This window comes from Toxotes jaculatrix, chromosome 10 (genome assembly GCF_017976425.1).
Source record: "Toxotes jaculatrix isolate fToxJac2 chromosome 10, fToxJac2.pri, whole genome shotgun sequence".
Lineage (NCBI taxonomy): Eukaryota > Metazoa > Chordata > Actinopteri > Toxotidae > Toxotes > Toxotes jaculatrix.
In genome coordinates, this window is record NC_054403.1 from 10831587 (window position 1) to 10847981 (window position 16395).

The 16395-nt window shown below is 39.7% G+C and overlaps 1 protein-coding gene across 1 annotated transcript; it reads left to right on the forward strand.

The window, feature by feature from the left end:
• Positions 1 to 762: 762 nt before the first annotated feature.
• Positions 763 to 6172, forward strand: LOC121188540 (melanin-concentrating hormone receptor 2). Its single transcript, XM_041048344.1, has 2 exons — positions 763 to 1400; positions 3612 to 6172. The coding sequence occupies exons 1-2, from the start codon at positions 997 to 999 to the stop codon at positions 4249 to 4251; spliced, it is 1044 nt and encodes a 347-aa protein (XP_040904278.1). The 5' UTR covers positions 763 to 996; the 3' UTR covers positions 4252 to 6172.
• Positions 6173 to 16395: the final 10223 nt, after the last annotated feature.

Consider the following 16395-nt stretch of genomic DNA (forward strand, 5'->3'; position numbering starts at 1 on the left):
CACCATTAAAAAACTTAATTGCTAGTGATAGCCCGAATCAACTCAATTTCTTAAAGCTGAAACTAATCATAATTTGGTGAAAACAAAAAAGGGGAGATGATTAAAAGCCCCCTGGTGATGTGTGTTTTGATTGAAATGTGGAAAAAAAGACCTCAAATCTCTTTTTGTGCAAAAGTAACTGAACCACGTCTCAATTTTACAGATGCTTCAGTCGTGACAGTCTCTTTGATTTGTTTCTGTTTCATCTATCTTCCCAGTGTCTTAAACCTTTTAAAGTCATCTTAAAGATGTAGCCTAACTTTTAGATTAAGTTTTGATCCTGAGTCTTTATTGAGCTTATCTTAAAGTTTGAACATGAAAGCCTTTGTAATCTGCGTATTTATCACACTACAGAGAGGACATTTCTTGACACTTATTTAAGTATACAATAAATATGTAGCAGATAGTAAGTATAGGGGGGGGGGGGGGGGGGGGGGGGCTCATATTGAAATAACTGCTTCAAAGCGCTTCGCTATAAAAGTTTTACTTGCCTCTTTAATTTCAAATTGTTATCAGGATAATAAGTAGGCCAACATTTAAAGCTTTCAGGCTCAGCTAAAAGTGCCGTCTTTTGATTTGCTTGTCTTTTTATGACACAGCAAATGATCTTTGAAAGGAGGGAACTAGTGTCCGCTGAGGCGCACACTCTTTGGTAAAGCGCACAGCGGAAGCGCAATAGTCAGATCACAGTTTGCTTCCAGAGATAAACATGTCCCAGTGACAGAGATCATCGCTCGTGTAGTTTTGTGCAGATTTGATTAGAGTCCCCCCGTTTCCTTGTTTGAAATCATATAATCGTTGTGAGGGGAATCAACGCCGGGACCGGGGAAGAACACGCGCTCTTGGGAGAGTGCCTGAGTTTGCCGCACAAGTTTGGAGACCGCACGCTGGCAGGAGAGCGCCCGTTGCGCGCTTTAAACCCAACCACAGCGGGGCGATTATTGAAAGGACCTGAAGATGAATGACACGGACACATTTTGCAAAAACAACCACACAGTCAACTTGACTGATCCGTCGTGTCTGAACTCAACTCTCCCGTCGTACAGCCACATCGACATCACCACTTTCATGCACATATTCCCTTCCATTTACGGCATCCTGTGCTCAGTTGGAGTTATAGCCAATGGACTGGTCATCTACGCGGTGGCAGCATGCAAGAAGAAAATGGTATCAGACATCTACGTGCTGAACTTGGCCATAGCAGACATGCTCTTCTTGCTTGTGATGCCCTTCAACATTCACCAGCTGGTCAGGGACAGACAGTGGGTCTTCGGGAACTTTATGTGCAAAGCAGTTGTGGTGGTGGATGTCAGCAACCAGTTTACCACAGTGGGAATTGTAACTGTGTTGTGCATTGATCGGTAGGTGTTAAATCCAATATCTTATATAAATGTCAATATTAGTGATCTGATGCCTCTTCAGTCAATGTTTTCTTATTATTATGTTAGAAAAGTGGTGGAAAAATTACAATATTTATCTAAAATCCAGTTCTACTACTACTTTAATGAAAACAACAATAATAACAATAGTAAAAAATATCAATAATGATGCCTTTACATGAGCCCTGATACCAAACGAGGTAATCATTTAACAGTCCTTCTAAAAATATATAATTGGAACAAGGTAATCACCTGAATCACGAACACATGATGTTCCCTGCATAAATGATCTATGTGTCATGTTTATGATCTGAACACATTCAGAACAGTTAAATGCGTCTTTGTGCCAAGTGTTTCACTGGTAAACATCTCCATTTGAAGGGTAATTACCACAGCAGGAGTTGTTTTCAGAGCTATAATGCTTCATGTCTTCAGGATAATAGACATAATGCACTTCTAGTTCCATTGCACCATCTAACTGCATTCTGTTGAGCAGCACCTGTGCTAAAGAATCGTTTACAGGCTCCAGAACATTTTGAAGTGGACCTATTACTTTTTATTTTTATCGTAATTCTATCAACATGGTTTTAGACTACACAGCCTGGTCTCCACAACAGTTTAACTATATTCTTTCAAATGACCATAAACATTTAGCAAATAATAAAAAAAAAAAAATTAAAGATCTCTTATAACTTAAAGTAAATCAAAAAATAAAAAACTAGCTTGTGTCTCATAATAATACATAGTAACAAGATCATTTGAGTCTTTAAGACTTTCCACAGGGCTGAGAGAGAGTTTTTTCCATGGGCCAGTTTCAGTGATCCACAACAGGCTGATGTCGTACATAATCAAAATCACATTTCTTTGTTGTTCATCTGCATGTAGGAGCACAGGGTGCAGTCTCAGCGTAAAAGTTAACTTCTAATTTTACCAAGTTCTGTCAATTAAAAATAAAAACAGCAAGAAAATGACGGTCCTCTTTCGTGCCAACAAAGACAGCACTGTTCTACTCAATACAGGAAAAAGATGTCTCCTTTATCCCAATGCGCTGTGTAATTTCATTTCATAGCAGTTTCGTGGATATCAACATGATCCTGTTTCCCACTTGTTGCAGAGTTACAGCACAGCTATTTGTTGCATAACAACTTGACGCATGTGGTGTGTTAATAGAAACTGTATATACTGTTTTTGTAGGGTTGAGGCAGGTAAAAGCGTTCATATTTAAAGAGTGGAAACATACCTTCAGAGCAGAAGCTCTCAAAGGAAACCTTTTTTTTTTTTTACCTGAATCTATTTGCTGTAAGCCTGTTTTCCCTTAAGCTACAGTGAGATCAATGATCTGCACATGGTTGATGCAATTTGTGCCAATTGATTCTCCTTCAGTATAAACCCAAAAGGATGTAGCTGCATCTGCAAATGCAGAGCATAAAACGTTTAGCGTAAGGCTCACTAGGGGACTGACAGTCTAGTGGAAGTGTTAAGTTTTTGATTGCATCAATAGCTAACTTTGCTGAATCTGAGGCAGCACATCAGTAGGTCACAGGCTGGGTCTGTACTTAGTGACTCAACTGCCAGGCTAGAAATATATCTACTAAATGTCAACTCAGAACACCAGCTTCTGTTGATGAACAGAATGCTTAACTATAAACATATGGACTAAGATAATTGCAATTTAGCAGCATGTCCTGGAGAAAATCACAAGAATGTCAGCATCTTAATGGTTTACTCACTTGGCAAATTGAACCAGACAGGTCAGGGGCACGAACACTGAGTATGTAGATGGCAACTGAAAATATTTCATTTGCTCCGCTTCAGCGACACTTGCTGTAAGTAATGACAAAGCGGTCATTAATTTTGTGCAAATGTCCTAAAGCCTGAGATCAATTTTGACTAAACTAGCTGAGCAGCTCCTCAAATTGAAATACAACCAAATGCAAAATCCAAATGGAAATGTGTTCAGTTCCTACCGCTAAGTCACCCTGTCTAAATTACACTAATTTGTCACTGCATTCACCATTTTACAGAGCGTGTCATATATTGAGAGTGGTACCTCTGAAGTGGTGCTTGGTTTCATCATTCATTTTCAAGGATGAAAATGACCTCTCTACATGCACTTCAGCAAAGCTTCTTTAATCGTCTGTGTTTGAAAATTAAGTCCAGCTCTAAAGAAGTGACTTCTTGACCTCCTCCTAGGTACATAGCCATAGTCCACCCCACCTCGGAGAAGAGGACCATCCACTGGACCATTATGATCAACATGCTAGTGTGGCTTGGCAGCTTCCTCCTCACCGTCCCGGTCATGATGTACGCCAAGGTTGAGCGCAGGCAGCATTTGGAGGTCTGCATGATGTACCTGGACGGGCCTGAGGACATGTACTGGTACACTTTCTACCAGTCTATCCTGGGCTACATCATCCCTCTCATCATCATCAGCACCTTCTACTCCCTCACCCTCTACCACGTTTTCAGCTCTATCCGCCGGGTGAAACGTAAACAGTCCGTTTGGGCTAAAAGAGCCACCAAGATGGTGCTGATGGTTATCGCACTGTTCCTGGTCTGCTGGTCGCCGTACCACGTCATTCAGGTGATCAACCTGAGCAACAGTACACCAACTATCGCCTTCGTCTACGCCTACCACATCAGCATCTGCCTCAGCTACTCCCACAGCTGCATCAACCCGCTCATGCTGCTCATCTTCGCCCAGAACTACCGTGAGCGTCTTTGTCGCAGGAACGTGCTGCACAGCTCCCAGCACTCATCCAAGCTCACGGTGGTCAAAACAGATGGTTCCAGTACGACCAATGACCCCAGCTACCGCTGTACTGTTGTCTAATGGGAAAGACGTGTCATTTTGTAGATACACATATAAATGTTTTGCTGCTCACCTCAAAAGGAAGTAGCTTGATGAACAGTGTTGCCCGTGATGCATTATTCCCCAGCTTTTTCATATCCGGAAATTAATACCATACAAAAAAAAAACTGGGTGTAAAGCATGAGCAGCAACGTCAACCATGACTGTGCTGGAAGTAAAGAAGTAAAATACAGGTCATGTCAAAGGTTTTCAGCAGAAAACTATAAGGAAAGAGAAACAGATCTTCTGCTCAGAGAAAAGCAAGCCCATTTAAAAAGGAAAGTGACTGTCTCTGAGCCAAAACTAGAGGGAATTTCAGCACTGACTTCAAAGATGCACAGATGAGAAGGGACGCGGAGGAGCGACTCAGGTGTGGCTCTTTTCTATTTTTTTTTCTTCTGGACTGGGAGCTTTCATTAACCTTTGTCAACCACAGGCTACATCCAGTGTCATTCTGGTCAGTCACACCGCCGAAGGGCAGCTTGTGAGGTCTGTCAGTGGCAAACATTAACACGTTTGAGTCTGAAATATTGTGATGTTCACTAGTCTTTCACTAGGAGATTAGACAGCTTCCTGAGGGCTCAAGATGAAAATTAATTCCACTTCATAGCTGTTAGAGTCGTTTAATGGAAAATTTTAGCTCCGCACGTTGTGACGTCTTCAGTCTGAACAGATGTGACCTGTGGCAAAACAGTTACTGGAGCCACTTTCTAATAAGAAAGCCTCTGAAGATCTTAAGTAAGGACTTTTATGTTGTAAAAAAATGGCTTTATTGCGGTTAATAAATAATGTAGTAGAAGCAGTTAGTAATGACAAATTATGGCATTTTGAATTGCTCCAAATCTAACTGGCAGGAATTTTATCATTTCTACTTTGTAATAATGCTGTTATAAATGTTGGTAAACCAGACTGCAGTTAGTTAAATGGTAATTAAGTTTGATTTTAAAGGTTTGGTTTGTTTTGTAAGTGTTAATAAGTTGTCAATAAAGTAATTTTGGTCCAAATCATCTGCCAAACAACAGTGATCTAGTTTTTTCTCAACTTGGCAGCCCTTTTTAATCGGCTCATAACTGATCTATACAGAATTAGAATATGGTTTGTTAACAATTAATAAAGCCATTATTTACAATTCACTGATAAGAAAGTTGTACCCAGTCAACTAAAATATACGATTGTAGGGGGAAAGTTGGGGGGAAAAAATAGAAAGCATTGATGAAAAAAAAAGTGTCAGTTTCTTGGTTGTCAGGACATAAGATAAACATTTCACAGCTGATACAAACAACTGCAAGTGCGTCAGTTTTACTTGTTTTTATTTTTCTCATGACAAAAGTCAGTAAGATCACTACAAATTGCTGACTGTTGCCAAGGTAAGTACTGTATCTCATGAGTATTTGCTAATAACCGACATGTTCTTATACTTAATGCAGCTGAACGGTTAGCACAATGTTTGCTATAAATATAGTAATGTTTGAAGAGAAATAGTGGCGGATCATAACACACACACACACACACACACACAGTCTTTACACCCAATGTCTCACCAAAATAATATATGTCAGACATTCACAGTTTTTTTTTATCTTTGTTCATTTATCTAAGTCCTTAAGCCTCCTGATATATAGTTATTCACGTATATATCCCACCTTCACCATAAGAGTCAACTACACAAAGGCTTCTGAAAGGCAAGAATAAACACAGCAATGGGCAACTATATACTGACTGGTTTGTTAATAAGGAGGAAAGTTGGTGAAACTGATATTGATATTATATGTTATTGATATTATATATTGAGTTAGATGGTGTTGGTTGTATTCATTTGCAGAGTACTGTGGTGGTTTTCTCTTGTCCTATTTACTGTACAATCTCCTTCAGATTGTGACTGTTGTTGTTTGTCGCATTTTCAATGTGAGACCATCTGTATTCACTCAGACTGCTCAGCAGGGCTTTTTTCATGCTGGACTCAGAAGACAAATACAGTGATACAACAGAGACAATAAAGATAGCACAAAGGACAAGTAGTGCTCTCGCACTGATATCATGTCATTTGCCTGATTGCTCATTTGTATAATGAAAAGTGAGAGGCAATGTACAGGAACATTTTATCCGCATTATCTTTTGTCATCACAGTTATTAAGTGTGTTTACAATGACACGGGAGCACTAAATGTGATATACTGTTTGTCCTGTAAACAAATCACTTGTCCACACGCTCAAGCACATATGTATCACACTGTGTATGCTTCTTCTCTGTGCCATGTGCAAAAGATTGTAGGCACTGTTGTACTTCAATCCAAAGCTGGAAAAAACCAGCAGGACAAAGGGGACAACTGGGCGCCGAGGATGCAGGTTCACTCAGTGGAAATTAGTTTGTGGTAATGTGACAATATGCAAATCTGTTTGGTAATATTCACCACTGGTGCAGAATATAAACTGAAATGGTAGAGGCTCTCGTATTTTTGAAAACACATCCAGAACCACAGTGGACTTCAAAACAGAACAACTGTTTTCACCAACAAGTCCTACAAATTAAACAACAGAGTGCACCATTGTCATTGCACTCCAGAACAACATGTGGAAGCATTTTCTGAACTGACGCCATTATCAGCAGGATAATATTTTCTTTTGTCTGTGCTTTCTGAAACTGTTGCTACTGGAAAAATAAATCTGTTTTGCGATCTGACAACTTTCTGGCTTAGATTTGGTTATTATTTAGCCACAAACACAACTTTGACTGTTGGTGGGAAAAAGGCAAAGAACTTCAGTGGCAAAGTCTTTTCTGAAATGACTGATGTTAGCATTTCTCTGGATTTCCTTGTTTCTCCCTTTCAGCGGGACTATCCATTACTAGTAAACTGACCAGTATGTGTAAAATTGGTAGAATCCTCCTTTAATTACACGATAAATATTCCTAAATAAAGTCAAGTGTAATCAAATTATCACAAACTACCTTGAGGACAGGGGTAGGCCCACAGCTCAGTTTTGCTTTGGGGCCTCACAGCAGGTTAATCCAGCCTGGACTCTGATGTGGTCTTGGTCAGTGTTGGGTATTGTTGAATAGTTATCGTCACTTTTTTGATGTTGCAGGTATGGTCACTGTATCCACAGGCAAATGAAATCCATTAAAGCTTATGTGGTTGTTGTAGTCTGTGGTATAACTTACTTGCCATAACTTATAACCAATATATGATTTATATCTGAATGTTAACATCATTTGTAAAGACTCAGACTGATATTGTTCAATATGCTCGTATACTTTGAATTGTTTCCCAGTGGTTGCCAGTGGAGAAACTGCAGCCTGTACTTTGATAGTCACTAATGTAAGAAGTGTCACACAAAAGGTTGCCCAGAAAGTGCTTTCATTTTTTTAAATTCATTGCTGCTCTATTTTTTTTCTCCTTTTTCTTTTTAATAACCGGAAAGAATACCTGGATGAGATTCAGGCTTTTATTCAGTATCTGGTTCAGTGGTAATATTTGGGATTTATCTTCGATTGCCCACCCACTTCAAATAAAAACTTTGCTATTTACGGTGTTTCTGATAAGCTCTTAAGTTATTTATGACTGTAACAGGCTGCTCTCGTTTGTGAAGCAGTAGAAAAGGCTGCATGAAATAGAGAAGAACTGTCATTTGTGGCGTGAAAGTCTGTTTGCTTCAGGTCTGTCTGATGTGGTGGGACATACCGTGGACGCAAGAGTCAGAGGATTGACAGCAGAAACAGTCACAAACAATCCACCCTGGATGAGACCTCAGCCTCAACCACAGATCTTGTTTTATTCTCATGTTATCAACTACAGATTCAAGCTACAGAGGGTTTCATAAGCTGAATTAAATACCCTCTGAATTATCAGTGTGTCGTCACAGCAGTTTTATGAATAATAGAATTATTTCCTGTCAGGAAGCCAAAATGCTTCAGGGATTATGGATCCTTGGTGTAATTTGATTTAAAAGTTGTGGACACAGTTGAACAAAATTGTTATGGTAGCATAAAATGTAGCTTAGCATCCCCCCCCCCCCCCCCCCCCATTTTAGGAAGAGTGCCACGAGTAAACCTTTTACAATTCTTACTTTCAGAGTGGATGAGACTGACAAAGTAAATATGTGACTGCACAGGCCTCCCTTTAAAGGGGAACAAAACACACATTCCTAACTAAAGAAAGGGAGAGTATAGTGGTGTGCTGAGCATAATAGTGGTAACATTTCTATTTTTACTCTCACAAATTACAAAATTTGGAAAATTAAATCAAAAAAGTATTTGTATGTACAGGAGGTGTGACTTAAAGAAATACCACTCTCATGGAGCTAGCTGGTTAGCTTAGCTTAACATAAAGACTGAAAATGAGGGAAATGGAAATAGCTAGCTTGGAAATATTATGTATAGTAAAATAATATAATCAATTATCAAATAACATAGTAAAATATATTTACAAATAAGACAGCAACTGCAAGAGAAGGCAGATGGGAGAAAGTCAATTCACTGCATGTATAAATGTCTACATTCCTTTTAAAATTCCAAAATAAAAGTGGAAAAAAGGTCCTTTTCTTGTGTATTCTTCCCTTGTGCATGGGAATTGTCATTGTTAAAGGTAAAAGAGTTAAACATGTCATTTTACCCTCCTCTTCAGATTCAAACAGTACCTACCCTGCACCAAAAACACATTCCAGTCCTGATTCAATAAATGGCTGTACAGCAGTTCTTTTATGATCTGGACAAACACATAAATCACATGATTTTCTCCTCTGCACTGACTTCTCTTTCCTGAAGCAGATAGCTCCGACTCCCAGTGGAGACAACATAAATCAAATTATGGATTCTTTACACTCATGTCGCAGGCCTGGAAAAAAGAAGACAAACTTTTTTTTTCCTATGTTACAGTCACGGTTATCATCATATGATCATAAAAGACGCACATCTGGCAAACTGTCCACTCTGCTGCTGCTGAAACATTAGTGAAGATCACTGTATGTAGAGTGAGTGAGCTCCTCAGGTGCTCAGGTGGAGAGTTATGGCTGATGAACCAACCCTGACCATAAAAACTTCACTTGTTAACATTAAAATGCTGCGGTAGCACAGTGCTGTCACAATAACGTTAATATTACACTTGAAAATATTGCCCTGTGGAAGTGCAACCAGGGTGGCCTCCTCTAAATTTTGGAGTTAGATTACAAATGAATAGAGAATAAATTTCAGCTCATCCAATGTCCAAACTTTCCTTTACTCCTGTTTGAGAAATATTTGCTAAAAATGACAGTACACAGCTGTTTTTGGAAATTTCTGAACTTTTTTAAAAGTGAGACAGTATATTTGTTGCACTTTTTTTTTTTTTTAAAGATTTATGGTTTATACTTCAGTATAAACCAATGGGGCTATGGGCTGAAATCAGGAATCACTGAGAGAAAGACAAACACAAAGCCAGTTTCAGCTGTTTCATGGGATTTGTTGAGAATCAGAAAAATATGGAAAGACACCAGCCTCATCCTTTAAGCAAACCCACGCTGTTAATGCAATGAGTTATCGTCTACCTTGACTGAAACAGTCGCTTATATAGGGTAGAAAGTCAGACAGCTTAAAAGCACACCACTTTAAATCCATGGGGGACGGCTCCATTTACCAGAAGAACGAACACCAAAAACACGTCTTCCACTACTGCACTTCAGTCAGGCAAGTCAAGTAGAATAGATCAGTATGTGTATGTAGGAGATACACAGCGTTGATGTTTGCCGTCTGAATGCAAGTGACAAGGCTCTCACTCAGAGCCTGCAGCTGAATGCCAGACGTGGAGCTGGGGCTTTTTGAGGCGCTATATGAACATCAGCAGCTGCAGCAGCAGCGACTGTCAGGATAGATTTCAGGTGAGCAGTGTGGAAGCAGGCATGGCAGCAAAAGAGTGTGGAGAGTGAACACGGCCACGAGTAAAAGCAAGTGTTCGCCATGTTTGCTCTGTTACAGCAGACTTGAGTTTGCAGTGTGAAGTAGCTCAGAGAGCTGTGATTTCTGTGGCTGCAGGTGCAGAACTCTGGGACTCTTGATGTGGATCTACAACTCAAGTACAAAGACACTCATCAGAGCCATTAGGGCTATCTATCTATCTATCTATCTATCTATCTATCTATCTGTGTGTGTGTGTGTGTGTGTGTGTACATGTATATATATATATATATATATATATACAGTATACACACACACACATACATACATTCATACATACGTGTGTGTGCATATATAGTGAACTTTATAGTGAATGCAAGGAGTTCTGCTGCATGGAGTAAAGTCATATAACAGCACAAACACACAATATGTCAACACCTCTATTGTGAGATCAGCTATAGGGGAGTGAAAATTGAGCGCGCGCGTGAGAGAGAGAGCTGTTGACTTCTTCACGGTGCTGCTACATAAACCAAGGTCGTCACTATGTTTTCAAAAAGCTCTCTTTTCCTCTCCTACGCTACAATGACAGACAGTATGTTGTTAGATGCACAGCAGTGAGCGTTTTTATGAAATGTGGTTCTCAAGTGTGCACAAAAAGTGTGTTATCTCTATCAGTGTGGACACAGCCTAAAACCCCAGATTACATACAGTTGGTCGCTAATCAGATTTCTCCTCTGTGCCTCTGCCTCGCCTGCATCTTTAAAAACCTTTGCCTCCAACATTATTTCTATGAATTCTTCAGAATTTGAACACCCACATTCCAGCTCTCTTTTAGAGCATCCCAGAGACTGTCTTGTGATGTTGTTTGAATTTTTTCCTTCTCAAATGTTCCCAAAGATGTTCACTGGGGCTGAGGTCTTGTGACTGCTGACGGAAGCCCATGCGAGAGAACACTTGTTGCTATTCCATGGAGTTTAAATAGACCCGGCAGAGCTCTGATGCATGTTTAGGCTTATTGTCTTGTTCCAAGAACAAATCCTCTGCAACATTATTTTAAGTCAGGAGCGATTCGATTGCATGTCCCTGCAGGAGAGAGCAGCACTTCCTTTTTATTGGTATGGAGATGATCCTTTCCAAGTGACTAATTCAATACCAACAATGTTTGACTGAAGGTCATAAGCACTGTTAAAAGCACATTAATGTGCACATAAGTGTCTACATGTGCTCAAAATTGGTTTTGCTGTTAATGTATAAGTGGAAAACCAGACTTCTAAATTTTATCTTTTGTAAACGCAGCGATGGGAACTGACGGTCTGATGTGCATCCATGAAATGTTATTGTTAGTTACATTCCTATTAATGATAAGCATGAGGGACATGACAGTTGTCAAATGAGAGTAAACAATGGGGGTGTCGTTTATTTACTTTCCAACGCTGCATCTCACTAAATAGGTAACAACATTGTGTGCAGCCAACACTCAACTGACTCAAGCCACCACCAAACCGTCCTCTGTTGAGCTGCAGCATGAATGAATGGGAAGAGATACTCTGGTGCTTACCTTTCAATCTGTTACTGACTGCACTGACAAACTACAGCTGGCTAGCTAGCTACCTCGCTAACATAGCAAATGAGTGACAACTTTGCAGCAATGCTAGTTAGTCACTTACAGTGAAGACGCTGCTTAACTCTGCACCTCTGTCCCCTGAGCTGTGATGCATACTCCGCTACATGTGCCTCAGATAGTGCTGAGAGTATTATAAATAATGGAGTGGACAATCTAAATTGCCCTAAGCGTCTTTTTCTGCATTATGTTCTGTAAAAAAAAACAAAAAATAAATAAATAAAAAAGCTTTCATATTGCACAACATATACACAGATATCTTTGACAGGCCAATATCGGCTGATAAAATTGGCTGAACGATCAGTCGGGCTCTACTGATAAGCACCTTTCTTCAGGCCTTTTCCAGAATGAATCTGCAGTTACAAAGCAAAGCCTGTATATCCAGTTTTCATCAGATTTGAAATAAAAAAAAAAATATAGAAGCCTGTTTTGAAAGAATGTTTTGTGTAATTCCTGCATGACCTAAGAATCGATAAACGAACTGTGGTCTCATGGAGGCTTGTAGGAAAAGCACCCTCACTGGTGTGGGTCCTCACTCCCTATGTCTTACAGGGCAGACAGGGAGTGAGCCAAAGTCAACAACAAGCTGCTCAGCAGTGTTTTCAGCCAGGGTCAAGTAAACAAGGTTATTAGATACATCATGGCCCGACAATATAAACAAAGAGTAAAGGTAACATGGCAGCATCGTGTACTGTGTCTGTCCTTATAGGAGGCTCTGTGAAAACTACATTAATCACTATAAAGCTTGTGGAATTTTCTCTGTGACCCTGAGTGCAGGGCTGTTTCCTGTGTTTGGTGCCTTATTGCAACATTTCTGAAGATATCTTTTATCTACACTGTAAATCCCTTTAAGTTCGTTCAACTTAGAAAAGTAAGGCAAGTTAACTGAGCTTAGGTTAAATAGTTAGCTCACTGTTTTGTTTAGTCTTAAAAATGTAACTGAGTCAAGTTAACTGACCTTGAGAAAACAAGATAAATTAATTTAAGATATTAAATTAAATCGACTGTTAAGTCACACGGACAGTCATTACGGGCAGGTTTGCTTTCCTTTTTGCATTTTCTCAGTTTAAAAGAGTCAGTTCTTCATTTGGCATGAACTTGAAGAACATAACAACTGCTGCTGTTCGTACCATAGTCAGTGTGCAGGGGGTAGAGGTAGGGAGTGAATTCAGTACGACCCTTCATCACTGTTAGTACTGTTTTCATTACCCTCACGTTTGTTTTCTTCAAACTACAAAAAAAAGGGGAGTCTCTGGAGTGTTATAACTCAACAATGCATGCTGGGAAGTCTGTTATTGTGCTGGTTTTGTTTCTTTAAAAACTTCATTGAGCGAGTTGAGTGAATTCTCAGCAGTTTGTTCATGCAACTCACCATTTCAAGATAAAAGTTAGAACACCTCATGTTTATAAGAAGTGATCTGAGAAACATAACTGTAGATCACAACAGGAATTCAAACCACTGTTTGGGCCAGTCTGAGGGCTGATCAGTGCAAGAGCAGATGTACACAAGCCAGCAATCGCATCTGCTCGCAAGAACAAAGATGTGTATAAAAAAATTGAGACAGATTTAAGATGGAATCTTTTCTGAAGATAAACGTAAACATCTCCGCCAACCGAGGCTGATTCTAGCTTCAGTTGTATTTTTATGAAAAGATGACTGAAACATGCAAAGCAAATACAGGGGTCGACAGCAGAGAAGTGGATTATGTTGGAGGAGCTGTGCGTGAATCCAAAGTGAAGTGACTCAGAGCTGCTGTTCTCCAAACTCTGATGCAGCTGTTAGACTCCTTGTAATGGTGCTTTGCAGATGTCTCACACAACTTGAACATTTTAGTCACTGATCTGTTCGTTTCCCTTTGACACACGTCAGATCCATTTATCAAGGTTTATAAATGTTGCCTAAGAAGACGCCATGAGTGTCCTTCCTCACTTATCAGCTGAAGTACTGCTCAGCAGCAGTGCACTCAGTGCTGTCTTTGGTTAGAGGACTTCATCCAGTGAGTTTCTGTTTTCAATATTGCTCCAATAATACATTTTTAAAAACAAATCAGTGACAGAAATTTTCTCTGCAGGGCTTTAATATTAGAGCTACTGCTCTCCACTAAGGAGCACAGCACAAACTTCCCCAGTCCTGCTGTGTATATGCACATTCAGTGACACAGAAGTCTAAAACAGAAAGTCAGCCACAAAATAAATAAACACAACTAATAGCTAACTAATATATGACAAATATATTATCTACCCCGATACACACTCACTGGCAAAACTACTGAAAATGATATCCTTCATATCCTGAAGGTGCTGGAAGAATTCTCCTCGATTTGTCACAGCACTTCAAAGGCTCACCGGAATATCTCCACGTGCTTTGAACACATTAGCTAACACGCACTTATTGACGCCTCTGAATCTAGTTACTTTCTCTGATTAAGCGATTCTCAGTCTCAGTGAGCAGTGAGTGGGCCTTCCAGTCATCGAGCAGCCCTGCGTGGGATGGTAATGTGGGGTGAAATAACTGAGATTGACTATTGATCAGGTGCCGGTGTACGGCCCTGAGGCACCTCAATATAATCACTTCCACACTTGTTCTGTCTCCTTCTGAGCGTGGCTGATGGAGTGATGACAGAGGATGCAACCACACTGCGCCAGGTGCGATTTGTCATAATTCAGCGCACACGAACACGCACGCACTCACAGAAACCAGTTCTGAGAGTTGTGAGATCAGGTTGCACGCGCTGGTCCAGATGCATCATATTGTAATTGTTTTGATCATCTCTATTAAGAAAGGTGTGAGAAATAGATTAAAAAGCAGGGACAAGCTTGAGTGTACTGAAACTGAAATAAGTTCAGACTCATTTCCATCCACTGAATCCAGTTTTTTTTTCTGCAGCACAAGTTTAATTGAACTGTGTCAGCAGCGTTAAAAAAAAAGAAAAAAAAAAAAGAGTGGTGCTCTGGCTGAAAAAGAGAGTGTCTAGGAAGAATATTGATTAGCTGCTCCTGGAGGAAAGGATCCTCCTCATCACACTTCCCGGCAACACCTCCCACGGGGCATCCATCTTAATGTGATATGACAACCCTCAGCCCTATCAAAACTTAATCTGGACATCGATTTCAACATTCGATGTCAGCACCGAAAAACACTTTTCCGCTTTCATACGCACAGCTAGACGCAGGGGTGTTTGTCTTGCTGAGAGGGGCTCCTGCTGAGGCCTTACACAGTGCGCACTGGCAGCTGAGGCCTACTGCCAATAAATACACCTTTCTTAAAGTTTCTCTCTGTTGTTTGTCTGATCTTTTCGTTTAAACGGCCTCGCCACACCACCCGCAGCCATTAATATATTTTTTAAAAAGAGGCTTTTCAGAGTAGAACAATGAAAATGTCAAGTTGTGTTTGTCCTCAGTAGAAACAGAGGACTCGGTGATTAGCATTTTTCATTTCTAATTCTGATATTAAGTTCACTTTAGACACTGAAATGAATCGGCATAAAAAATCCCGGAGCGGTCCTGGTGTTGCAGTGTGCAGCCGTGACGCTTAAAGCAGAGAATACGATTTCAGCCTTTGGCTCAGGCCTGAGGAGGCAATAAAAGGCCAGAAGACGAGAGTTTTGGCTGCAAAAACCAGCAGAGCAGTTAAACAGGTGCAGACACTCGGAGCAAATCTACTCTGAGGTTTAAAGAATAAATACAGCCAACTGCAATGACATGCCCAAGGCTGATGTGCTCATGCACTGTACAGTACAATATAAGAAATACAGACTGTAATGACTGCAAGTCATTCAAACAGTCTTGGAAAGGTTCAGCTATGTTGAGTGAATGCTGTAGTCAATGTGAACGTCTGTAGCTGTTTTTGTGACAGAGTACAGTTGTATTGCTGAAATTTAAACTTTTTAGAGAATTATAATGAAATTTCAGAAAAAAAAAACTGATTAGATTTCAACAAAGTTTAACAAGTTCATCCAGTTGGCGAGTTTTCTCATGTTACAAAGTGATCAAAACATATGGGATGTCATAAGGTCTGCAGAAATATGTAAAAAGGTTCAGGTCGATTTGAGAACAGGGCTATTTTTTTTTCAGAGTCTGTATTTTACACAAACAATATGTGCAGGTATATTCATAAGGCTGTGCTAAAAGACAAGTGTGCAATAACTAATCATTATTAGGATCCGAGTATAAATTAAGAATGAGAAAAAAAAACACGTAATGGATAAAAGTTCAGAAGTTAAAAAAAATATTAACATATGTCACATAGTATGAGTACTAAAAGGAATTCACGTTGTCCTTTGTGGGTGTAGTATATAAATATAAAAATATAAAAATGCATTATATAAAAATATAAAATATGCGTATGTCACTATCACATGACAAACTATGCAAAAAAAACAAGATGTTATTTAACTTAATTTAACGCAAACGTTCAAACAATGCTTTTGATCGTATCACATGATCTTCATGAACACATGAAATTTGTTATAGAACTGTAGATGTTCACATTTCCATTTTTATCCTGAGAAGTTTGAGAACCAACTCAACCACGCTGGTATGTGCATGCTCGATCTGCTGATGAAGATTATAGGATATGGTTGAAAGCTCCAGAACACCCAGTAACTGGACCTTGATGTGACATTGTTTCCTAAAAAAAG